This window comes from Oncorhynchus kisutch, linkage group LG3 (genome assembly GCF_002021735.2).
Source record: "Oncorhynchus kisutch isolate 150728-3 linkage group LG3, Okis_V2, whole genome shotgun sequence".
Taxonomy (NCBI): Eukaryota; Metazoa; Chordata; class Actinopteri; order Salmoniformes; family Salmonidae; genus Oncorhynchus; species Oncorhynchus kisutch.
The window spans coordinates 28556320-28583497 of NC_034176.2; the positions used below are offsets into that span (position 1 = coordinate 28556320).

Sequence of the window (27178 nt, forward strand, 5' to 3'; positions counted from 1 at the left end):
CACCGTAGGCCGTTCTGGTGCAACTTCATTTCAGAAAGGAAATGCCACGTTTGACCATTTATTAGAATTACAGTGCATAGTCTAGGCGTTAGGCTCTGCTCCTTCAGGGTAGCTCACTGCCAGAGCAAAGCATCCTACACAGATGATAAAACAACTACAGGCCAGTACAATATGCTATACCAAATCCCCTGAAGGAAGAAACAGAACCCAGACAGTTGAAGGCTGGAGTGGTAATTGGATATCAGAAAACAGCAAGCAGAAATAGTAACAGCTAGTTACACCAGTAATGGCAATGGCAGCAAGAGACACCAGTGCATGTGTGCATCAAAGAAGCATGTGCAGAACTGGTCAACTTAGAAATCTACTTTTTCACTTTGACTTTTATATCAAGCGAAAGCAGTTCAAAAGGGAAACCCGAGAGTGGTGGCATCAGCTGATCACATCAGTGGATATTGCACCAATTGGATTCACACTTTACTTACATACAGTCTATTTAAGAGTAGCCCAGTTCTATGATAAATGCAGAAGCGGTTCAGAAATGAGACATGCATATTCATAGACATTTTTATCATCCAAGCAAGGAAAGGCCATTTCCATTGTTTTTGGTGAGCATTATAGATTTCAGCTGCTCACTGCAACCTGTACTGTTTCTGCTGATGCTTTTGCCTTTGCATTGAAGATAAAGCTGAGACATTTGTCTTCTTTAATGCAACTCACAATTTCAGTTGACTTCTTTCTGGAGCCTTCAAATCAAATCTTAAAGGGTATCAATCGAAAACTTGGCCAGTTTTGACGGTCCAAAGTAGCCAGCCCATTCCACCTTGAGAGGGCGCTTTAATATCACATATATTTCACACAAAGTCCTATAAATATGCAGACCAATTTGTTTTCTACATTAAAGGTGAACTTGTTGTGTCGACTATGGTATTGTATGTTACATTTCAGGTGCATCCAGTTCTGGCTGTAAACATTGGAGTGAATCGGTTCCTTAAGAACTTAATCTGAAATCACATGGAAATGTTTGTGTCATGCGGGGCATGCCATTACTGGTGTACAGGACTAGAAAGACAAATAGCGATCATAGTTACCTACCCAAAGAAAAACACTTACATGAATGACCCTGCGAGAGGTGCAAGTAGAATGCCAGCTGAGAAGAATCAAGCTAGCAGCAATAACAATGACATTGGTTTTACAAGGTACCCACTGGGCGCAGAAGTCAATTCAAAGTATATTACATGTTGGTTTAGCAGAATTTCATTGAAATTACATAGAAACATTGTTGATTCAACCAGTGTGGGTCCAGTGAGTAGAATCTCATTAAGGGAGAATAATACGGTAATGTAATTGCAGTGGTCAACATTTATTTACAAAACAGGAAGCATTACATGAATGTAGTGTTTTTTTTGTGTTCAACCAGAAAATTCGACAAACGGCATTAGTCCACTCCATCTAACAATACTACTGGCCTCATGTTGAACTCTAAACCGAGAGCAATCTCTGGAGGGCATTACAATATGTTGACAATACCATGAATCAACTAGTATAAGTATATTATTGAGTGGGCCTTGCACTTTCCACGCAGACCCATACATTATTGATTGTAAACTAATTAAGGTCATTTGACAGGGTCCAGATTACAAGAATAATCTATCTATACATTTGAACTAATGAATCCTTGTCATATCAGTCTATAATTACTTCACAGCAGATTGAGTGTCAGTCAATCAACACATATTACAGAGGAAGATTGATGACAAATTATGCATTTTCTACCTTAAAAGAGTACAACATTTGAATAACTTCATTAATAGGCATTGAACATTTAAGTGCATTCTGAATATTTGATACAACTATTAATCAATAAGAAATCCATGATTATATTTTAAAAGTCTTTGAAATAGTCCTTATCAAAGCAAAATGATGCAAACCAGCCATCCATTTCATACAAAACAGAACATGGACAATGAACAAAGATCTGAAGAGGTTGCTACAGCACAAATAAACATAACATAGAAAAAAAGATATACTCAATAAAATAACTGCAACCAAAATAATACGTAGGTGTCAAGCTTCAAATTGTTCAAACTTCGCCTGTGTGAATGTGTGAAGGTAGTATCAAACATCCATTCCAGACACATCCACATTCAAATTAAAGAGTGGGATGGTAAACAAGTTATTGTTTGGTAAAACAGTCAAACTGATCACAGTAACTGAAACAGTCCAGAAGCCTTGTAAAACAATGGATGCATTATTAAAAACAGAATAACATTGTGTCAGCTCCCCTGAACAAGAGAAATCTCTATTAGCACACTTCAATTCTCTAAAAACAAATGAAAACATATTTATGAATCTCTTATGAGCTACTTTAAAGGACCCAGTCATAGTTTGTGGAATAAAGCACTTCATGGTAACAAGAATGTAGCTACCTACTGTACCACCGGCAATACGCATCAGAAATGAAAATAGACTACATAAATGTGATGTCCTTATAAGGGAGCAGCAAAATCAACTCCTATCAGTGACTGATGTAGCAAGCTTGGTGTCTTTTTGTGCTGATATTGTCTGAATGTGGAACATTTCCATTTAATTGAATATTCTCAGAAGCTGACAACATTTAGCCGCCCATGTCTGCTCTGATGTCCGATAGAGTAGACTAACCTTACAGTTGAACCATATGGTTGTACATTACATAGGCCCACCCCATAATATGTCAACGTACAAGCCACCAGAGTATACCCAGCAGAGTGTGGTAGCAGGCAGGCAGAGCTGTGATCATCAGTATTCAGCAGCATGTAGATGCTACACTTTAGAGGCTGAGGGAATCCAAGGTAGAGGTCTGATGGGAAAGGAAGGCACATTTCCACATTTCATACTGACCTTATGGGCTCCCAGCCTGAATCTGGCCCACTGGTCTTTTACATCATTTTATTGATTTAAGCTGAGTTTATAACACCATTGAGATAGTAGGTTAGGAAAAATAACCTCAGCGTGGCATTAGGAGGCAAATGGAGCGTTTTGTTGGAGTTCACTGTTCCACGGATGAGCTGGGATAGTATGTACGTACTGGTAAAATGTATGTTTCGAACAAAAGACTGCACAACATAATAATGCACAGAGAAATGTGTATTACACTACTGCTCTGTTCTGACAAACATGCGGACGGTGCATTGAAATACTGTAGCAGCTTTTGTTTAATGTGTTTGTGAGTGTTTGCTTTTAGCATGCTTGTGTTGATGGTAAACAGTTAAAACAGTCAGAAAATAAATAAGTAAAATAAAAGACTAACATACAAATTAAAAGCATGCATATTCCATTCAGGAATGTCAGAAGGAATGAAGGTCAATACTTAATTATAAACCCTTGACACTTTAAAACCATTTAACCAGCTGAAGTCAGGGTATTTACTTGGCAGAGTGCCAGAGTGTGTATATGTGTGTGTCCTCACATGTCTCCTTCCTCCCATTGGGTGAGAGCTGGTCCCTCCCTGACAAGACCATGGCCTAAACATCAGCAGTCCCACGGTCACATAGTCGATTGTCTTCACGTTGGTCCTATTCCATCCAGCAATCCTATTCCAACGATCCATCACTGAAGAGGGGACTCCCAGAAAATACCCTGTCCCGGTGTATATTTTGGGGTATGGATGGCGAGACGTATGGCCAAGCACAGGACAGAGCAAATTGTCTGTCAAAAAAATCCATAATGCTGATGATCAAATCTGTGATGATGTCGCCCAAGTCATGGCAATCAATAACTTGGAGTGAGAGGAGAATAGAATGAGAGACTTGGTTGGGTGAAAACTGACTGAATTGCATGCACTTCGGTGAGAGGCTGGGTGCAGTGACTGGGTAGGAGCTGCTCTGTTTATCCTCTGGTACGGATAGCGGAGTGGGAGTGTGTGATGGTGATGACCAATGTTGGATAGACACTGGCTTAGATAATGGGAGAAAAGTTAACTCTTTACCATCCACAAGGAAAACATACAGCAACATCTAGAAATCATCTATAAATTGTTTCAATGTGTAAATTAATGATATCGGATTGCTAAAGGAGTTCCTAAAAAACAAAAGAAGATACAAGTCCAAATTGGGTGAAATCGTGCTGGATTCATAGATGGGACCAGGATAGCCATGGCAGACCAGAGAATCACATATGATTTGTTTTGGTATGCTGTCCCCTCATTGAAAAGCCCTTCCGATAAGTCCTTCCGATGCATGGCTTTTATCACTGTCAGAACCTTCTGAAGAGGAATCCTCTTTAAGGAGAAAACTATCGTATGAAAAAGTCATAGAAATGGCAGCAAAACAAAATCACAGCCGTAAAAATGCAATACACTGCCCTGCACAATGAATGTCTCTCTGGGCGGAAATCTGTCTGGTAATGAATGAAAAGAGGGCCCACATTGGGCTTAGTGTAGCCACACACAGCGACAGTGGAGAGGATTCTATATACATAGATGGCCCAGCTACGTTATGGACAAAGGATGCAGTTTGTCCACAGAGGCACTTCATCTTAGTTCATATCCCAACAGCACTCCACTGGGCCAGCCTGGTCTATGGCTCTCTGGAGAAAAGGCCCGGGAGCTGGACAAGATTACGGCCTGTGATCGCTATTTCAGAGACCCCCTGGATATAATCCTGTAAACCTATAGAACATACACTACACACTCACTAGCACATATACTCTTACCACAGAGGGATCCTTGTCAATGGCCATTTGTCTTCAGTGCAAAGGACAAGAAAACAGGCTGGGAAAAAGGAAGAATACACAATGGTTCATCAGTTAAGTCCTGTTTATCAAGGGCCATTTTCAAGAGCAGACATGTTACATTTGTATGTATGTATGTATGTATGTGTGTGTGTGTGTGTGTGTGTGTGTGTGTGTGTGTGTGTGTGTGTGTGTGTGTGTGTGTGTGTGTGTGTATGTATGTATGTATGTATGTATGTATGTATGTATGTATGTATGTATGTATGTATGTATAAATAAAAGGTTACTTTGTGGTCGCCCATGCAGACATTAGGGCCCAGTATGTTGTAAACCACACTGCTCTCTCCCTCATCCCTCTGAAATGAAACACAATTTTCTTTTAATAGGCCTACAGAAAGTGCCTCCATGATAAATAAATAAATGAATCAACTAGTCAGTAAGTGTGGATGGCAGAGCGTTGCCAGCTTACTCACCCTGTGGATGATATCTTGGGCAGTGTGAGACATGAGGATACGGTCGCACCAGGAGGGGCAGCGAGTGTTCATGTACTGGGTGGGTTTAGTGTAGTCTTCACTGTAGGGGTAACTGACAGAGACAGACCGACCGACAACATGGCATCTTCAGGCAGTAGTAATAGTGACAGTAATAGTAACAGGGCTGTCAGGGATGAGGCTTACCTGGGTGGAAACAGGATTTCTTCCTCGGCAATGACATCTTGAAAGGCAGCAATCTCCTTGTCATATTTCAAAATCTGAGTGATATAGAACGATTAACAATTACCGGAGGACCCAAAACATGTAGTAATCTGCAAACCATAAACATATGCATAATGTGAAATTTCAATTTCATAACTACCTCTGTGGTAGGATGTAATTGAATTAATGAATTTAATGAAGCATCTTCTGTGGTTGTTTTCTGTTTAGGAACTGGTAGCCAAGGCAGTAATCAAATCAAATGTTACACCACGTCACGTGCGTCGTAAACAGGTGTAGACTAACAGTGAGATGCTTACTTACGGGCCCTTCCCAACAATGCAGAGAGAAAGAAAATAGAGAAATAACAGAACACGTAATAAAACACATAATAATAGATACACAATGATACACGCGGTACCAGTACCGAGTTGATGTGCAGGGGTACGAGGTAATTGAGGTAGATATGTGCATATACAGCAAATAGGAATAAAGTGGCAGACAGTAAACAGTAGTAGCAGCTATGCGATGAGTCAAAAAAAGTTAGTGCAAAAAAATTTCAATGCAGATAGTCCGGGAAGCTATTTGGTTAATTATTTAACTAACTATTTAGCAGTCTTATGGCTTGGGGGTAGAAGCTGTTCAGGGTCCTGTTGGTTCCAGAAGGTGCATCCACTTGCCATGCGGTAGCAGAGAGAACTGTCTATAACGTGGGTGGCTGGAGTCTTTGACAAAGTCTCTGACCTCCTCCCTATAGGCTGTCTCATCGTCGTTGGTGGTCAGGCCTACTACCGTCATGTTGTCTGTAAACTTGATGGTGTTGGTGTTGTGCACGGCCACACAGTCGAGGGTGAACGGGGATTACATGAGGTGACTAAGCACGCACCACTGAGGGGCCCCTGTGTTGAGGGTCAGTATGGCGGCTGCGTTGTTGCCCAGCCTCACTATCTGGGGGCGTCCCGTCAGGAAGTCCAGCATCCAATTGCAGACGGAGGTGTTCAGTCCCTGGCTCCTTCGCTTAGTTATGATTGTTGTCAAGGCAGTGAGCAGTAGATCATGATATTAATATGGGTGGGGTGTAAATGAGTTGATGTGTACAGTAGAAAATGTTCTCACCGCTCTGCCGTTGTCCTCTCTGAACACTGCCTGGTGCAGGTAGGCAAACAACTTGGTCTCAATATGGAGAAGAATCTTGAGATGAAGGAATTGGGGATACAGTAAACGTCTGAATCTGAATAACAACAAGGAGGCAGTAGGATGGAAGACGTGGATGGATGGGGAGGCTCACCTTGTGGTCATTGTCCTTTTCCTCACAGATTATTTTCTCCACCTCGTTACTGCTGTCCTTCTTCACTGTCTGCACCTCTGCTGAAGTGGACAAGTTCTAGAACACACAAACACACATTTTTTTTTTTTTAAGTCAACAGTCAGCTGACCATTAGTAAGGTTTCCTGATTTTCTGATTCTAATTAAATTCTTGAGGAAGTGTGTCATATAATACCTGGACCAGGCTAAGGGTGTCCAGGCGGAAGTTGAAATCCCCAAACAGGAAGAAGGGGAGTGGAGTGTAGCTGCTCTCTGATATCCTGGAAGGAAATGACACGGGTATGAGTCAAATGTTTTAGCCTATAAATTGAGTCCTCTATTTTAAAATGATTGTAAACGCAGATCTACATACACTTGCAAACCAACTATTTTCTTTATCTAGATTCCCAAGTGGGCTTACAGTATATCTCTCAAGTAGGTGCACTTGAGTTGTTCTTCAAAGCTGAGAATGGGCAGGCTAACCTATTGATGACATATCTGAGGGCCTTCTGGCGGTTGGCTGAGTAGATGGAGGGACTGGCATTACAGGCAATGAGGTTGGAGGCATCATGGAAAAGGTGTACGTTGACTAGGTCCAGACCCCTGCAGAGAGCACACCCACAAAATGAGAATTGGCAGACATATCTATGAAAAAAGGGAGCATTGGGAAGATATTTGTCCTCCTATTCGATTTAGAAGCGTGTCTGTGTGTGTGCTGTTCAGTGATGCCAGTTATGAAGAGTTTAGTTATTAGTGAGGGCACTTGAGGTAATGCTAGTCCACAAACAAACACATTAGTCTTCTGTGCCGAGCATTCACTCCTTTTCTGCTGCTGCCACCAGAAAACAATGAATGTGCATCCAACAGGCGGGCTATGTTGACTCACAGGGTGACCTTGTAGCACTCTGCCCATAGACTGCTTTTGTCTAAGAACTGGTGGTAGTGACACAGGAGAGCAAGCAGTAACTATTGTGCAGAGGAAACAGAGGGTGTTTGCTGAGCTTCAGCTTTAACCACTGCATTCATTGAGTAACGGGATGACAGCCCGCTCTCTGTCTATTAATGAGCTGTGACAGTAGACAGTAGTGTACGTAGAATCGAGAAGAGTAGAGCAGTAGGTCAGTAGACTAGAGCAGGGGTTCCCAAACTTTTCGCTTCGTGACCCATCAATTGAGGTGTCTTTTGAGTCGTGACCCACTGTGAGGGTTGAGCGGTGAAAAAAACATACACAGACAAATAAATAAAAGAATATCATCTTGTTTGAGGAGAAAATTGTGCAGTTTTACAACTACTTTCCTGAAATTCTACACATTTTGCCATGGCTAATGCTGTGTTCTTATGCTTAAGCATTAAAACAAAATCAATGGGGGCCTGATTGTCTAGCTTTTATTTCATTGATGTAAATTCTCAAAGATTATAGGCTATTATTTTTAAATACACTGCATTCGGAAAGTATTCAAACCCCTTGACGTTTTCCATATTTTGTTACGTTACAGCCTTATTTTAAAATTTATAAAATAGTTGGTTCCCCTCATCATTTACACACAATACCCCATAAAAAAAATATATATATCACATTTAAATAAGTATTCAGACCCTTTACTCAGTACTTCGTTGAAGAACATTTGGCAACAATTGCAGCCTCGAGTCTTCTTGGGTATGACGCTACAAGCTTGGCACACCCGTATTTGGGGAATTTCTCAAATACTTCGTTGCAGATCCTCTCAAGTTCTGTCAGGTTGGATGGGGAGCGTTGCTGCACAGCTATTTTCAGGTCTCTCCAGAGATGTTTGATCAGGTTCAAGACCAGGCTCTGGATGGGCCACTTAAGGACATTCAGAACCCTGTCCCGAAGCCACTCCTGTGTTGTCTTGGCTGTGTACTCATTAAGGATCTCTCTGTACTTTGCTCCGTTCATCTTTCCCTCAATCCTGACTAGTCTCCCAGTTCCTGCTGCTGAAAAAGGCACCATGCTTCACAGGTTTCCTCTGGACGTGACACTTGGCATTCATCAGACTAGAGAATCTTGTTTCTCATGGTCTGAGAGCCTTTAGGTGCCCTTTGGCAAACTCCAAGCACACTGTCATATGCCTTTTACTGAGGAGTGGCTTCGGTCTGGCCACTCTACCACAAACGCCTAATTGGTAGAGTGCTGCAGAGATCATTGTCCTTCTGTAAGGTTCTCCCATCTCCAGAGAGGAAATCCCTGACCAAGGCCCTTCTCCCCCGATTGCTCCATTTGTCCAGGAAGCTAACTATAGGAAGAGTCTTGGTGATTCTATACTTCTCCCATTTAAGAATGATGGAGGCCACTGTGTTCTTGGGGACCTTCAATGCTGCAGACATTTTTTAGTACCCTTCCCCAGATCTGTGGCTCGACACAATCCTGTCTCTATTGACAATTCGATCGACCTCTTTGCTTAGTTTTTTCTCTGACATGCATTGTAAAATGTGGGACCTTATATAGACAGTGGTGTGCCTTTACAAATCATGTCCAATCAATTCAATTTACCACAGGTAGACTCCAATCAAGTTATAGAAACATCTCAAGGATGATCAATGTAAACAGGATGCACCTGAGCTCAATTTCAAGTCTCATAGCAAAGGGTCTGAATACTTATGTACATTTGTTTTTTCAGTTTTTTATTTGTAATAAATTAGCAAAAATTTCTAAAAACCTGTTTTCTCTTTGTCATTATTGGGTATTGTGTGTAGACTGATGAGGATGATTTTATTTAATCCATTTCTGAATAAGGCTGTAATGTAACAAAATGTGGAAAAAGTCAAGGGGTCTGAATATTTTGTGAATGCACTGTATATAGGTCCTTTATCTTTTCTACATACTTTCTATTTGGTTTAAGTCATTTAAGTTCACACGGAAAGTGTTTTTCCATTCTGAACATTATGTAAAAAATGTAATATATATAAATTCTACGCACAAAAAAATGTCAGCCCGACCCACCGTTTGGGAACCACTAGACTAGAGTACGTACTGGTTGTGAATGATCCACCGGGTCCTCATGAAGCCCTTCCTAGACCATTTGAACTGCAAAACACATCACAAAAAAAAATGTATACAGATGAATGTTTTGTATGTTAAATGTTCACCAAATACTGTACCACCATTTAGCTAACTAATTGGAGGGCCATGCTGGTAATTATTGATTATTCCATACAATTTGTCTCATATCCCTGTCAGATAGACTCCCCCTTTAGCCCCCACTCACATATTTGTTCCAACACCTCCTGGGTCACCCTGAACACCCACCCCACCCCACCCTACACAGACACACACACACACACACACACTCACATCAGGCCAGAAATTCTTCGGGAATTTTTCTTTCTCCATTGTGGTTACCCCATCCAGGGATCCCACATACTTGTTTTGTCCAGACACTGCTTTAAAATCTTTAACTGTGAGGGGGAGAGAGGTAGGAAGGGTAAAAGAGTGAGAAAACATGCAAACACCAATCAATAAAGTGATGTTAAGCTGATCACAGCAGCATACGTGACCAGAGGATCTATAATAAGGCCATTAGGCATTGTTTGGTCGCTGTGCACCAATCTGACTGGCGACACAGAACATGGCAGTCCTGGGATTTTTATGGCTTTTCCATAAGCCTTTTCTTAAGATATTTGTCATGCCTAACGTGACTGGACTATGCAACAAGAAAATAACACATCCCATTTTCAATTCAGATTCCCTGATATGTTTAGCCAGAAGAGGTGGCCATCACACTGCAGTGTTTAAAAGATGTTCCGACTTGTTATCAAAATACACAGATGGGAATCTCCAGACTGACATACCAAATTGCTCTTACCTCCTAAACTGTTTTGTGCCAAAACATATTATAATAATGATACATTACAAAGGGCCAAGTTTGCACACCAGGACTGATACAGATGTTCTGAAATTATCGCCACGTGCAGGGCCCGAATGGAAGTGATAAATCATAAAGTGATAACAAAATGTCATTCATCTTTTGTTATTCAAAGTCAATAGTGACTTGATATAGATATGATTGTAATGTTCTTACCATTAAAATCATATTGGTAGATGTTTTTCAATGACTTGTGGATGAAGTACATGCTTCCCAGGGCCTGTAAGGACAAGGAATACAATACAAGCTCCTTTAAACAATTGCTGAGAATGTCAGTTTGCTGCAGTGATGATAAAGTATAGAGACATTATCAAGTTCTCTCATGTTCCAATATTTGCATTCTTCCAGAAATACAGTTGAAGTCATCTCTAGACACAACGTGTCTCCTTCCTGAGCGGTATGGCGGCTGCATGGTCTCATTGTGTTTATCCTTTTGTACTATTGTTTGTACAGATGAACATGGTATTTGGAAATTGCTCCCAAGGATGAATCAGACTTGTGGAGGTCTACACATTTTTTTATGAGGTCTTGGCTGATTTCTTTTGATTTTCCTATGATGTCAAGCAAAGATGCACTGAGTTTGAAGGTAGGCCTTGAAATACATCCACAGGTACACCTCCAATTGACTCAAATGATGTCAGTTAGCCTATCAGAAGCTTCTAAAGACATGACATCATTTTCTGGAATTTTCCAAGCTGTTTAAAGGCACAGTCAACTTGGTGTATGTAAACTTCTGACCCACTGGAATTGTGATATAGTGAAATATAAGTGAAATAATCTGTCTGTAAACAATTGTTGGAAAAATTACTTTTGTCATGCACAAAGTAGATGTCCTAATGACTTGCCAAAACTATAGTTTGTTATTAACAAGAAATTTGTGGTGGTTGAAAAACAAGTTTTAATGACTCCAACCTAAGTGTATGTAAATTTCCAACTTCAACTGTACCTTGCACAGACTTCCCTCAAAGTTTGTTTCGGTTTAAAATATCAACGTCATCAATTCTTGCGAAACAGCTTGACTAACTGCAACATGCTCACGCGACATTCTTGGGCATGCTGGTCCGATATAGCACATTTAGGCTTTACTGGAAACATTCGGTCATAATGACTTAGAGAAACAACTTCATTTCTGATTCATCAAGGAGTATGATGCAACATGATCTGATTCCATAATATTTACATCATTATCATCTTCAGTAGTTTTAATCTCCTTTCACACACAGCCACACACCCACCTAGTATTTCAAACCTTCCCTCTTTCAAGCAATTATATTATGCTCAACTCACTCGTCCACAGAAACACATAGCTTTACTGCAATAACATGTACACAGTACACAATCAAACGTGCACCCACCACACACACACACACTTTAGCACCCAATCATCCCGATGTGACCATTTTTAATGTACTAACTGCCTGCTCTGAATAATCATGCCTTGAGTTCAATAAAGACAGAAAATTAAAACAATTGAAAATGTATTAAACAGTAGGGCTGCCGTGCCGGCTGCGGGCCGAAGAAAAATTTGGCGGCACCCAGAGGGTCTCGGGCGTGATTAGGGTTGCTAAGTGTCGGAAACTTTCCGGTAAATTTCAGGAATTTTTCCGGAAATTTTCCATGGGAAGTTAAGCCTTGGAATTTGGGGAATTTTGCTTAAATTTAACAAAAAAAGTTAGCTTATAACAGTAAACATTTTTTTGTGGGATACACAAGGCAATTCTAGGTCTTGTGGCATTTTTGGTTAAACTATCCCCAATTCAATAGAATTGAATCATCACATGTGCGGATGATTCTCAAGATCTTGCACACTACTACACTGTGAGCCAAGGACTACATGCTTTCTGTTAAGTTTTGATTACAATATTGGGTAGGGTGAATATATTTTGTCAACTAGTAAATAGTAGCCTACAGCAAAGTGTGTTTAAATCATTTCTAACTTGTTAACAATTTCTGCTAGTTAGTTTTTGCTACCATGTGTATTTTAGCTTGATTGAGCCTGCTAACTGAGGAGTGTTAGTTCAACTGTTGCCATGTTAAATTTTAAAACACTTATATTACAAAGGAGTTGTTTAATCTAGCTGCTTAACTATATATCTGCACATGGAATTGTATTTGGATTTTTTTTTTTTTTTACGTTTTCCCCTAATCTTTACAGGAAAATGCCACGGCACTATCTGATGTGTGGAAACATTTCACTGCAGCTAATGTAGAAGGAAAAGCTGTGTACATTTGCAAATACTGTGCCAAATCATATGTGAAGAATGCAACAAAGATGCAGAATTATCTAGCCAAGTGCATAAAGTTCCCTCAGTGTTCACAACAAGCAACCTCTGACAAAAGTCCCTCTACTTGTATTCGAGGTGAAAATTATGAATCAGACACCTTATCGATAGCAACAGCTCATGATCCTCCTGGAATCAGAAGGTTTTTTGGCTCAATGGAGGAACGTAGTCAGAGAAATGTGTAACGGTTTTCTTGAGTTGAAGGAAAGGCGGACCAAAATGCAGCGTGGTTTCTATTCATGGTTCTTTAATAAAGAAAACTATACATGAATAGACTAACAAAACAATAAACGTGCGAAAACCTAAACAGCCCTATCTGGTGCAAACACAAAGACAAGAACAAAACCCAACACCAAACAGGCTACCTAAATATGGTTCCCAATCAGAGACAATGACTAACACCTGCCTCTGATTGAGAACCATATCAGGCCAAACACAGAAATAGACAAACTAGACACACAACATAGAATGCCCACTCAGATCACACCCTGACCAAACAAAACATAGAAACATACAAAGCAAACTATGGTCAGGGTGTGACAAAATGCTGATGAATGTCTTGCTCGAGCTGTGTATGCAACTGGTTCACCTCTGATGCTCACAGGAAATGTGTATTGGAAGAGATTTCTGAATGTTCTTTGCCCAGCATACACCCCTTCCAACCAGACATACTTATACTTATTTGCTGGATGCAGAGTTCAACAAAGTTCAAGTGAAGGTCAAGCAAACAATAGAGAAAGCAGACTGTATTGCAATCATCTCTGATGTTCGTGGGCAAGGAATAATTAACTAAATCATCTGCACCCCTCAACCAGTATTCTACAAGAGCACAGACACAAGGGACAACAGACACACCGGTTTGCAGATGAGCTGAAGGCAGTCATGAATGACCTTGAACCACAGAAAGTTTTTGCACTGGTGACAGACAATGCAGCGAACATGAAAGCTGCTTGGTCTAAAGTGGAGGAGTCCTACCCTCACATCACATCCATTGGCTGTGCTGCTCATGCATTGAATCTGCTCCTCAAGGACATCATAGCACTGAAAACAATGGACACACTCTACAAGAGAGCCAAGGAAATTTTTAGGTATGCAAAGGGTCATTAAGTTATAGCAGCAATCTACCTCACCAAGCAATGTGAGAAGAATAAGAGCACCACATTGAAGCTGCCCAGCAACACCCATTGGGGTGGTGTTGTCATCATGTTTGACAGTCTCCTGTAGGGGAAGGAGTATCTCCAAGAAGTGGCCATATCACAGTCTGCCGATATGGACAGCCTCATCAACAGGGTGGCAGGGTAGCCTAGTGGTTAGAGCGTTGGACTAGTAACCGGAAGGTTGCAAGTTCAAACCCCCGAACTGACAAGGTACAAATCTGTCATTCTGCCCCTGAACAAGCAGTTAACCCACTGTTCCTAGGCCGTCATTGAAAATAAGAATTTGTTCTTAACTGACTTGCCTAGTAAAATAAAAAAGAGGATCCTCCTGGATGATGTATTTTGGGAGAGGGTGGCAAGCACCATGAAACCTATAGCAGTAGCCATTGCACGGATTGAGGGAGACAATGCCATCCTGTCTGATGTTCAGACTCCGCTTGCAGATGTAAGAGAAGAAATCCATACTGCCCTGCCCACTTCACTGTTACTCCAAGCAGAGAACTGCAGTTCTGAAACATCAAAAAGCATGAAGACTTCTGCCTGAAGCCAATACACACCACAGCGTACATGTTGGACCCCAAGTATGCTGGCAAGAGCATCCTGTCTGGTGCAGAGATCAACATGGCCTATGGTGTCATCACTACCGTGTCTCGCCTCCTTGGCCTGGATGAGGCAGTCTGGAAGTACACTTCCAAGCAAGGATTTGGGATTGAGATGCAATATGGCAGTCGTGCCAACATATCTCATCAGCCAACTGGTGGAAGGGACTTTGTGGATCTGAGGCTCGTTTCCCTGATTCCTCCATCATCCTCCAAATCCAACTAACATCAGCCGCCTCAGAGCTCAACTGGTCCTTGTTTGGGAACACACACACAACTGTGCCACCAAAATTGGTGGCCCTCTGTGCAAATTTGAGGCTTTTTGAGCCTGACAACGAGCCATCCTCAACAAGGTTGGAAAGTGACAGTGAAGATGAGGCCTCAGAGTCTGATGTTCAAGAGGTGGACATTGAGGAAGTCCAGGGAGAAGACATGGAAGCCTGAGAGGAAGACAACCAAAGCTTTAGTTTCTAGACTATCATTTTACAGATGTATTTTGAAAACATTTTTGGGAGATGCGATGGATCATTAGAGATCATTCAATATTGTTTTGTTCAGGGAAATCATCCCGTGTGAATAGTCAACTCATTTAATTAAAGTCCAATTCATAATTCATAAATTGTTTTGTTTTATTTATATTGGAAGGATTCAATCATTTGCAATTATGTCTACTTATGATAAGGTAAAAGGTTTATGTTTCTGTCTCCATATAATATGGTAAATATATCCAATGCAAAAAACATCTATATTTAAATCGTATTAATTTGCATATATTTCCCATATATTCCCACAGAAAGTTTCCACCTCTAAATATTCCCCAATACGTGCAACCCTTGGTGTGACGGGCCGCTCTATTCCCCTCCGACATGAGAGATCGCTCCCTGAAGATACCATTCATCTTCACTGCCAGAGCGATCCTCATTTAATGGGACGGAGCTGTCCCTATTACGACCAGTCAGGGTGACCAGCGATTAGGGACAGACCTGTCCAAGTTGGAGAAGGAGGGGACGGGGGTAAGAGGAGGTTCGGACTAAAGTGACGGTTTTGCAAGTTAAATCTAACATCAGCTGACTTCAGCTGAATCACTAACATGAGTTACAGCAGTTATTAAATCAAATCGAATGCATTAGTTTGAAAGAAAACATGGTAGGCAGGTTTGTGTGTTTACCAACTAATAAACATTGTCTAATGTCTATATAGTGATGCTATCAATAGCAATTACCTTTTGGGGGGATATTCTTAAAACTGTAAAACAATTTTATGACTGTAGAAGTCTGCTGTGCCTTTAAAAAAATGTAAACACACACAGAAAGGTTCTCCTCCACATACTCTGCCAAGGACCCATCTTCATCAATCAGGTTTGTGCACAGTTTAATAAAAACGATTGACTTACAAGTGATTTTTTATCAAAACACCATTTATACAGGCAATGCATGCATGACTGCCCCCCTCCTCACAGCCCCTCTGAACATAGACCCCCCCTCCCTCTGACCAGGGAGCAGCCGAGGGGAAACAAATTGAAAATCAATGCTGGTGGCACAGGCGAAATGAGAATGTGGCATTGGGGGCTACAGCCCTCTTAGGGCAGGTGGGGGGGGGGGGGGCACAGACAACCAAGCACAGGGGAAACATAGTCCCAGATGTCCGCCACTCCCCTCAGCCCTTATTTATCGTTTACAAATGGGCTGGGATCAATAGTTTTAATCTAGAGTTACATTTATTGACTTTGGCCTGTCTCCCCACACCTGGACATTGACTTTCCCCTCCACTTCACACACCTCCGAGTGTAGACAGATCCATTGACCCCACTGTCATGGCTCCAGTGTTGGGGTCTAGCTTGGGTGGGTTTAATCCTGTGAAACTCTACACATGATGGGGATGGACCCTCCCAAAATTGGATTTAAGCAACAACTAGACCTGTGGGTTGTGTTGACCAGCCCATTTATGAACCAGGCTCGATATGACATGGCTCATTTAGAACTAAGGTGGCTCAGGACCAGCAACACTGGAAACAGTCTTTATTCCAGGTACAGAGGCCATTCGAGGGGAGGCTGAAGATGGAGCTGGTCTGGACAGGTGTGGAGATTGAGACACTGTCCAGGACCCAGACAGCCTCCTGACAACTCTATAATGATAGTTTAGCGCTGCACAGACACACAGCCGTATATATTGTAGTCACATAAAGAGAGAGTTGGGGGGCCAGAGGGTAGATGAGGATATAAGACTAGCGGAGAGCCAAGTACAAGTGTATAAACCAGCCTTTAAACACATCACCTCTGTCCGTACTCACACTTTATAACTTTCAGAGTGTACTGTACATTATACTCTCTGAGATACCCTCCACACATTGTCATGTTGTAATTAACTACATGGGAGGATACAACAGTGTCCTTTCACAGGTGAAACAAACTCAGCACGTAACCTAAAGTCTTGCCCTGTGACATTCACACTGAGGTCAAACTAATATCACCCTAGTTCCAACGGTCAAATATACTATGATCTCCTAAGTCAATGATAAATCTGAACTGTCCAGTGGGTTAGGGTCCACCATGCACTTCATTCATGTTGTAGGAGTTTGGTCCTCCTTTGTACTGTACTATTGAGAAAAGCATGTCACAACATGGATACCTGCACTTTTTGCTACCCTGTCTTTGTGATGAAACAATAATTTAAAGCCTCACCCTATGGTCATGTTAAACACATTGTATTGGATATACTTAAATATTATATTTCAATAAAACCAAAAAGCATTAGACCATAACTTGTACAGAATGGATGTCCTCCTGAACATAGCGTTTTGCATTGGAAAGCAGAACATGTATCATGTGTATGTACAGTACCATGTATTTGTAATGTTCTATTATGCTATATTTACCAAAGAATCACTGTTTCTCAGTCTAAAAATACCCAACATAGCATTGATGAGAAGCCCTGGCCCTCATTAGAGCTCTAGTGTGGAGCAGGGCCCCACCTTGTGGTCACAGAGATATATTGCTGTCTAAAAAAAAGTGGGGTCTGCAGAGGTACTGCAGGGTCCATGGCCAGATCTCAAAATATTAATGCACTTATAAATGTTCTCTCTGATACCAAGTGCGGGAGCTTTAATATTTCCTAAGGCCCCGAAACTTGATTAGTTCAACCTTGCACTGCGGAAATCATAGTAAAACTGCAAGAAAATATATTTTTAATCGCACTCTAAAGTAGGAGTTGTGTTCTGATATTATGAGGGGGTCCCTGATGAATTTGCTATCATAAAAGGGGTCACCTATGCAAAAAAGTTTGTGAATCCCTGCTGTAGGCGAGACACTAGGTATTCTAAAGGCAAAGACACCAATGGTAACCCTGGTAAGGGCTTTCACAACATGTTATTGCTTTACCTAAGCCTCCTGTACATCAAGCTCCACTATATCGATGTTATTGACTGAGCTTGTGTAACCAGACATGGTGGTTATAGAGTCTTTCAATTCAACTTCTGTCAGTTGATCAGTGCAGTCCTGTAGTACTCACCGTGAAGCTGTCCACGTTCTTAAAGTGGTTGTCCACATAGATGCAGACCCTGTCAAAGTCCCTCATCTCCTCACTGGACTCAATGTTCCTAAAGCCCAGAAGAGGATAAACTGAACAACTCAAAATCTGAAACACTGAAGTAACTGTCTCTAACACCGTACACTTGTATTTGGACCCTCTCTTATATAGATAATGGCAGTTGATGTCCTGAGGTTATGATAACATTATAGTCTTTGACACAGATTTCATGACCACAGCTAAAAACCCTTCTACCACATTACCTGCCAGATGAACCATGAAGTTATACTGCATCTGTTGGTCATAAAACTGTAAGGAGTCTGGGCAGCATTTGTGGATACTTTTGAAAGTGTCCCATTGAGAGTTTGGCACAGTGATGTCTTACCAGAAGAAGTTCTCCGCATGGCCCATATTGACCATGTAGTCCTTGCCTCCAACCTCCTGGAAGTGCAGGGCGATGAAGCGTGGTTTGTGACTCTGGACAGTCTGTGACAAGACATAGACATCAGGCAAGCAATTAAACTACCACAACCATGTGCCATAATGGTGGTCAAATGTGGGGCATCCTACTGAATTCTAATGTCAAGTAAATGTTATTTCTTAAGATGACATACAACTTTGGAATTTGACTATGCGTAATGTATTGGCTAAATAGTGGAATGTGTCTTCTTCACCTCTTTGGGAATGGAGACAGTATCTAATCGATTTATAAGTCCGCCATCCAGGAGGGTTCATGGTTCAGTCTCAACATGAGAGGATGGCTTAAGGTGTTTGCATGTCAACAGTAAAAATGTGAGAATCCATAGTGGACACCTGAGAGGGATCCCAAACTCACCCCAAATAATTCTCGAAGCCAGTCACTCTCAATCTCACCCACCTGTGGGTTGAAGAAAAAAATTTAACATTCAGTTCACACATGGTTTCTACCAAAAATAATAACCGAACAGTTGAGATATTGAAAACAAAGGGCATAAACAGAATGGTTTAAATGAGATCCTAGGGTGCTATCTTGTCAACCCAGGTTTACCAATCGACCCTGCCAGGCACCTTTCCTATACACTGACCAAAGGCCATGTTTAATTATATATTAGCACTTGACAGTGGAAGATATAAAACATGCATGAGGTAGGCAGGCGGATAAGCACAACATGACAGTCTTGTCAAATGTTTTGTTGGGACATACAGTAAGACTTACGCAGATAAACACCCACACACCAACAGGTACAATTATATGTTAAACGCTTAACCTATGCAATTAAAAAACAAATGTCCCTCTGGAACAGTTGTAATATGTTTATTACATAAGTGGCATAAAGAATCAGACTCTAAATTGTAACATTATTAGCAAGCCTGCCTGTTGATGTAAACACTGTAACAATGTGAGATTGAATTAACATGTGTCCTTCCATTTTGTTTAATGTCTGTTCTTCAACTAAATATTTCCAGGGAACCTCTGTGAGCTACTAAGTATCCAGAGTACAGTGTGTGTTTGTGTTTCCCCCAGTGCCCTGCCAGAATACAGACTGTGCTGTATTCTCCAGGGCCAGCCGGATGCAGGCCAATCTGCCAGAGCTGTAGCAGCACAGCAGTGGCTTTGCATGGTGCATTTGCATGGCCAAATGACTGCTGCTGCCCACCATGCCCGGCTGCCCATGCACCATGGCCTGACGGGAGAGCAGCTCATCTATAATACAGGTGTCTGACTGAAGAAACCCAACTGCATGTGTCCAGTACCGTCTTTTCCCAATTAATCTTATCCATAAAAAAGCATGATTAGCCTAAAACAGATGCTGAGATGCCATTTTATTTGCAAAGGTTTTTATTGAAGGGCTTGTCTGAAATATTTCAATACAGTGCCTTGTGTCCATTCCTTTCAGTTTCTTAGGGTGCAAGCAGACAAAGTTGCGTGAAAGTTGCTTTGGGTAACTCCAGCCTAAGGCACCTTGTAAGTCCATCTGAAGTCCTTTCCAAGTAAGAGAAAGTGTTTGTTGACCCTCCACATCTCTCAAGACAACCGGAGCACCGGCCAGCCATTCTTAAATAGCACCTGGTCCAGCACAGGTGAATCACCTTCCCACTAACGACATGGCACAGGTATAACACATGCGTACTAAAGAGGTGACAACAATCGGTGCCCCCTACAGTACGTGCCAAAGTCCAACCTCAAAAAATAAATGGAAAAACCAAAGCCTGTAACAATTTTGACCTTAACTTTATACTGCACCACAGGTGATGTTTGTTGCCAGGGGTAATGCGGGAATGTTTAATAGCAGAAGTCTGGAACTGAGACTGAAACATTTCATACAGTGCATTCAGAAAGTATTCAGACCCCTTGACTTTTCCACAATTTGTTATGTTACAGCCTTATTCCCTCATCAAATTACACACAATACCCCACAATGACAGAGCAAAAATGGTTGATTTCTTCAAAATAAAAAACTTAAATATTACATTTACATAAGTATTCAGACCCTTTTCTCAGTACTTTGTTGAAACACCAGAGACGTGTCCCGAAGCCACTCCAGCGTTGTCTTGGCTGTGTGCTTAGGGTCATTGTCCTGTAGGAAGGTGAACCTTCACCCCAGTCTGAGGTCCTGAGCACTCTGGAGCAGGTTTTCATCAAGGATCTCTGTAGTTTTCTCCATTAATCTTTCCCTCGACTGACTGGTCTCCCAGTCCCTGCCACTGAAAAACATCCCCACAGCATGATGCTGCCACCACCATTCATCACCGTAGGGATGATCCCAGGATTCCTCCTGATGTGACTTGGCATTCAGGCCAAATAGTTAAATCTTGGTTTCATCAGACCAGAGAATCACCTCCCTGACCCAGGCCCTTCTCCCCTGATTGCTTAGTGCCTCCACACAATCCTGTCTCGGAGCTCTACTCACAATTCCTTCGACCTCATGGCTTTTTTCTTAGACATGCACTGTCAATTGTGGGACCTTATATAGACAGGTGTGTGACTTTCCAAATCATGTCCAATCAATTGAATTATCATGTCCAATCAAGTTGTAGAAACATCTCAAGGATGAACAACAGAAACAGGATCCACCTGAGCTCAATTTCGAGTCTCAAAGCAAAGGGTCTGAATAGTTATGTAAATAAGGTATCTGCTTTTTATTTTTTAATACATTTGATAAAATTTCTAAAAAACTATTTTCACATTGTCATTATGGGGTATTGTGTGTAGATTGATGAGTAAACCTTGAATTTCATCAACTTTAGAATAAGGTTGTAATGTAACAAAATGTGGAACAAGTCAAGGGGTCTGAGTACTTTCCGAATGCACTGTACATGTCCTGTAGCACCATCACTCTCTGTTCCATCATAACCTCTAAAGAAAAGTAGGCCTAACATTTCTAAACCTAGAGGTGATTTGCACTGTTCTCTGCTTGACAAGTAAAGTTCCTTTAATTTAATGGGCGGGTGACCTTTTTGTGACCTCAGCATTCAACACCATAGTACCCTCCAAGCTCATCATTAAGCTGGAGGCCCTGGGTCTGAACCCTGCCATGTGCAATTGGGTTCTGGACATCCTGACGGGCCATCCCCCAGGTGGTAAAGGTAGGAAACAACACCTTCAGTTCGCTGATCCTCAACACTGGGGCCCCACAAGGGTGCGTACTCAGACCCCTCCTGTACTCCCCGTTCACCCATGACTGCGTGGCCAAGGACACCTCCAACTCAATCATCAAGTTTGCAGACGACACAACAGTAGTAGGCTTGATTACCAACAATGATGAGACAGCTTACAGGAAGGAGGTGAGGGCTCTGGGAGTGTGGTGCCAGAAAAATAACCGCTCACTCAACGTCAACAAAACAAAGGAGATGATTGTGGACTTCAGGAAACAGCAGAGGGAGCACCCCCCATCCACAAGACAGCAGTGGAGTAGGTGGAAAGTTTTAAGTTCCTTGGCGTACACATCACTGACAAACAGAAATGGTCCACCAACACAGACAGTGTGGTGAAGAAAGCTGAAGAAATTTGGATTGTCATCTAAAACCCTCACTAACTTTTACAGATACACAATTGAGAGCATTCTGTTGGGCAACTTCACCGCCCACAAGAAGGTGGTGCGGTCTGCACAACGCAAACTACCTGCCTTCCAGGACTCCTAAACCACCCGATGTCACAGGAAGGCCAAAAAGATCATCAGGGACAACAACCACTCGAGCCACTGCCTGTTCACCCCGCTATCATCCAGAAGGAGAGGTCAGTACAGGTGCATCAAAGCTGGGACAGAGAGACTGAAAAACAGCTTCTATCTCAAGGCCATTAGACTGTTAAATAGCGATCACTAGCACAGAGAGGCTGCAGCCTATATGCACAGACTTGAAATCATTAGCCACTTTAATAAATGGAACACCAGTCACTTCAATAATGTTTACATATCTTGCATTACTCATCACATATGTACAATTGAAGTCTGAAGTCTTTACATACACCTTAGCCAAATACATTTAAACTCAGTTTTTACAGTTCCTGATATTTAATCCTAGTAGAAATTCCCTGTCTTAGGTCAGTTAGGATCACCACTTTATTTTAAGAATGTCAAATGTCAGAATAATAGCAGAGAGAATTATATATTTCAGATTTTATTTCTTTCATCACATTCCTAGTGGGTCAGAAGTTTACTTACACCCTATTAGCATTTGGTAGCATTGCCTTTAAATGGATTAACTTGGGTCAAAGGTTTTGGTAGCCTTCCAAAAGCTTCCCACAATAAGTTGGGTGAATTTTGGCCCCTTCCTCCTGACAGAGCTGGTGTAACTGAGTCAGGTTTGTAGGCTGCCTCAATTCATTTTGCCACAACTTTGGAAGAATGCTTTGGGTCATTGTCCATTTGGAAGACCCATTTGCGACCAAGCTTTAATTTCCTGGCTGACGTCTTGAGATGTTGCTTCAATATATCCACATAATTTTCCTACCTCATGATGCCATCTATTTTGTGAAGTGCACCACCCTCCTGCAGCAAAGCACCCCCATAACATGATGCTGCCACCCCCGTGCTTCACAGTTGGGATGGTGTTCTTCGGCTTGCAAGACTCCCCCTTTTTCCTCCAAACATAACGATGGTCATTATGGCCAAACAGTTCTATTTTTGTTTCATCAGACCAGAGGACATTTCTCCAAAAAGTACGATCTTTGTCCCCCATGTGCAGTTGCAAACCGTAGTCTGGCTTTTTTATGGCGGTTTTGGAGCAGTGGCTTCTTCCTTGCTGAGCGGCCTTTCAGGTTATGTCGATATTGGATTCGTTTTACTGTGGATATAGATACGTTTGTGCCCGTTTCCTCCAGCATCTTCACAATGTCCTTTGCTGTTGTTCTGGGATTGATTTGCACTTTTCGCACCAAAGCACGTTCATCTCTAGGAGACACACCATGTCTCCTTCCTGAGCGGTATGGCGGCTGCGTGGTCTCATGGTGTTTATCCTTTTGTACTATTGTTTGTACAGATGAAAGTGGTACATTCAGGCATTTGGAAATTGCTCCCAAGGATGAACCAGATTTGTGGAGGTCTACGATTTGTTTTCTGAGGTTTTGGCTGATTTCTTTTGATTTTCCCATGATGTCAAGCAAAGAGGCACTGAGTTTGAAGGCAGGCCTTGAAATACATCCACAGGTACACCTCCAATTGACTCAAATTATATCAATTAGCCTATCAGAAGCTTCTAAAGCCATGACAATTTTCTGAAATTTCCCAAGCTGTTTAAAAGGCACAGTCAACTTAGTGTATGTAAACTTCTGACCCACTGGAATTGTGATACAGTGAATTATAAGTGAAATAATCTGTCTGAAAACAATTGTTGGAAAAATGACTTGTGTCATGCACGAAGTAGATGTCCTAACCGACTTGCCAAAACTATAGTTTGTTAACAAGAAATTTGTGGAGTGGTTGAAAAACTAGTTTTAATGACTCCAACCTAAGTGTATGTAAACTTCAGACTTAAACTGTATATACTGTATTCTATACAATTCTACTGTATATTGGTCTATGTCACTCTGACATTGCTGGTCTATATATTTATATATTCTTAATTCAATTCCTTACTTAGATGTGTGTGTATTGGGTATATGTTGTGAAGTTGTTAGACATAACTTGTTAGATATTGCTGCACTGTCATAACTAGAAGCACAAGCATTTCGCTACACCCACAATAACATCTGACCAATAAAATTTGATTTGATTTTATCTAGAAGTATAGCCTTTTAATAAAAAAACCTGGATTTCCATCTTTCTTGTGTAAATATGCCTACAAGATTACTAGTCTCTGGTGAGGCTAAAGGCCATAAAATGTGAGGCATAACCTTTTCTCCATGTTTGGAAGGGTTTGTTTAAACATATTAGGCGGCCATATAAGAAAAGCATGAAGAAACCCCTGGGAAGATAATCATCTGTTTACAGATCTCTTGAACCCACAATGGGATCTGACATGTTTTCAACTGGGCCAGATAGGGAAACCGGAAACATGGTCCTGAGCCAAATTTCCAGTGTAACCCCCCTCCCCCTCAGTCACAATGACAGCTAAGCCCCGATTTCCCAGACACCACAGTACAAAACTAATGCGCTGGTGTTTGCATTTCTCATCACATCACAACCACTTAAAGTAGGTCTACTCATATGTTATTGATTTCGTCCTGTTATTACCACATACACAAATTACTATATCAAGGCAACCGTCTCCATGATCTCAACTCACAATACTTGCCTCTTCAAATATTTTACCAGATTTCATGGAAAATGACAATTAGTTAAAAGAAAACAAGCTGACTTGTATTTTGTGCAAACGTTTCAGCCTCACAGCCAAACAAGGACTTCCTCGGAATTAAATGAAATAAGTAAATGCACAATGTTGTCTAGGGCTATGAGGTAATTGCTTTAGGTAGCCAGCAGATCCAACAAGCATTCCTGTGTAGATTAACACACCATGGAGCAGGCGCGAGATGTAGCTCGGAAAACGTATCTCAATCCAGGGATGACAAATGCATTCCAAAATGCCTGCTGTGGCTTCTGCTACCTAGCATGAGGACCAAAAGGCCAGTTTCCTGGAAAAACTACCAGTTGTTTAATCTTCAACTGGAATCATGGGACAATTCTGAGTACAACGCATTTCTGATCCATGGATTGAGGTACATTTTCCAAGCCATATCTTGTGCTGGCTCTGCTGTAATTTAATCTACACAGGAACGCTGTCCGACCATGTAAACAGGACCGAGTTTGGGAAACCCTGCTTTAGGCTACTGTGCATAATGTGAGTTTTTATTGTGCAGCCTATTAACAATTGCACCCAAATATGGACAATTCCATGCTGACCATGAGCATGGCCTATTTCAGTCATCATGTGTAAAATACTTATGTAGTAAGGCCTACTGTGGTACCAGCATTGTATTGATATATGTTGTTAACCCGTAGTAACTAATAACAGGTGTTGGGCCCACAGTATTGAAACAATATAGGCATACACATCAAATTGCCAACAATGTAGCCTAGGCTACAAATGATGTCAAATCACTTGTTTCTGCAGTAGCCGAGCGGGAGCTCAGTGAATGATACTGCACTTTCGCGGCAATAACTTCAAACGTGTAGTTGATGCACGCCATCAATTTCCTGTTTGATTTGAACTGGGACCCGTTGTTGCTTGATAGGTAGATTCTCTCCGCGAATCTGTCAATATGATGTGAGAACACGCACGCGCATCAAAAATCATGCCGCAACAGCTCACGATAAATACGGGGTGAGTATAACTATAGACAGAGGACTTTCAGTTGTATAGGCCCATCGAAGTGAAAACGATGTGTCGTCAGAAGCCACAATAACAGTAAACAATTTACTTCAACGTTTGAGAAGAAAGCATTTAGGCTACAGAAATCATGGTTGTCATGATTACATTTAATAGTCTAAAGAAGTAGCTTAATGTAAAAAATATATATATTATTTTATAGGGTCTATAATAATCCAATTAAATATTGGATTGCGTGCCCGATGCCAGCCTGTGGGAGTTGAACTGGTCTCTATTCGAATGTAGTTAACTACAATGTTACAGGTAGTAGAGTTTGGTCTTGCAACGGTTCTGGTGTTCTCTGGCAGGTGTAGTAACTGCTTACATAGGAATCTCGCTGTTCCACTTGGACATTTTGAATCACCATTCAACGTGACTTAAAATAGGATGTCGTTAGGTGAAATGGTGTTAATACTTACATTGTCGAATAATGACCCAACATTTGCGGTGACAAGTAGAACGTCAGTGTACGTTTCCATGATTACGATCAAATTCCAGAAATAGTCTGCAGGAAGAACTCTTGTACACGCGATGGTAAAATGTTGTACGTGTGTTAGCTACAAACAGTTTACTGATTATGGTGGTGTATTGTATAGGTCGCTATAATCTGCCTTTAAAGAGTCGGTCGTATAATTAATTAATCCTGATCATTTATTTCTGCTCTTCTCTTGCCCGCTTTTTGTTGATGGCTGGTGTCGTTCGCTGTCTTGATTCTTTATCCTTGGGAAGGAGTTATCTCCCATATCTGCTAAGAAATGGCAGAGCAGGCAGGAAAGGATTTGTATATCTCTTCATGGTAACTGGACTAGGTTCTTAACCGATTTAAACCTGGAACGGTGCATGTGCTGCTTGCGCCAGAACAGTTCGTCCTGCCCCGCGCGACCAGATATTGTTGTCAATGTTGTGTCATGAACTCCGGAGCTCCTCCCACGGCGCTCAGTTTCTTTTATACCGGTATTTCTATTTGACAAATAAGCCTGCCTTTTACTATGAAAAACCACAGACGCCTAATCCAGACCTAAAAACATCCAAACACCGAAATATATGGGCTAGTAGCATTTATATACAAGCTATGGCTAGTGTAGCCAACTAGAGGTTATACCTTCTAATTATAGCCCACGTCTGTGACTCGTCTGAGACTGGGGGGAATGATTATGAATGGTTGGGCCTGAAAGCTGTTAGCCTGTCAAATACCAGATATTAGGCTACTTCACAAATAATAAAACAAACTACATTAAAAAA

General features: G+C 41.5%; 1 protein-coding gene across 4 annotated transcripts; it reads right to left on the reverse strand.

Annotated features, from left to right (window-relative positions):
• Window positions 1–1339: 1339 nt before the first annotated feature.
• LOC109873678 (inositol polyphosphate-5-phosphatase A) lies at window positions 1340–27144 on the reverse strand. 4 transcript variants are annotated; one of them, XM_031820201.1, is made up of 16 exons: window positions 26356–27144; window positions 18987–19028; window positions 18537–18637; window positions 18134–18221; window positions 10745–10808; window positions 10018–10121; window positions 9698–9750; window positions 7188–7307; window positions 6901–6985; window positions 6688–6783; window positions 6516–6590; window positions 5385–5458; window positions 5181–5292; window positions 4995–5063; window positions 4690–4747; window positions 1340–3928 (listed from the first exon to the last, which is right to left on the reverse strand). In XM_031820201.1, exons 1-15 carry the CDS (start codon window positions 26413–26415, stop codon window positions 4706–4708), a joined length of 1185 nt encoding a protein of 394 aa, XP_031676061.1. In that variant the 5' UTR covers window positions 26416–27144; the 3' UTR covers window positions 1340–3928; window positions 4690–4705. The 4 variants fall into 4 exon arrangements, with proteins under 4 accessions (XP_031676061.1, XP_031676060.1, XP_031676058.1 ...); XM_031820200.1 differs by having other exon boundaries at window positions 1340–3932; XM_031820198.1 differs by having other exon boundaries at window positions 1340–4255.
• Window positions 27145–27178: the final 34 nt, after the last annotated feature.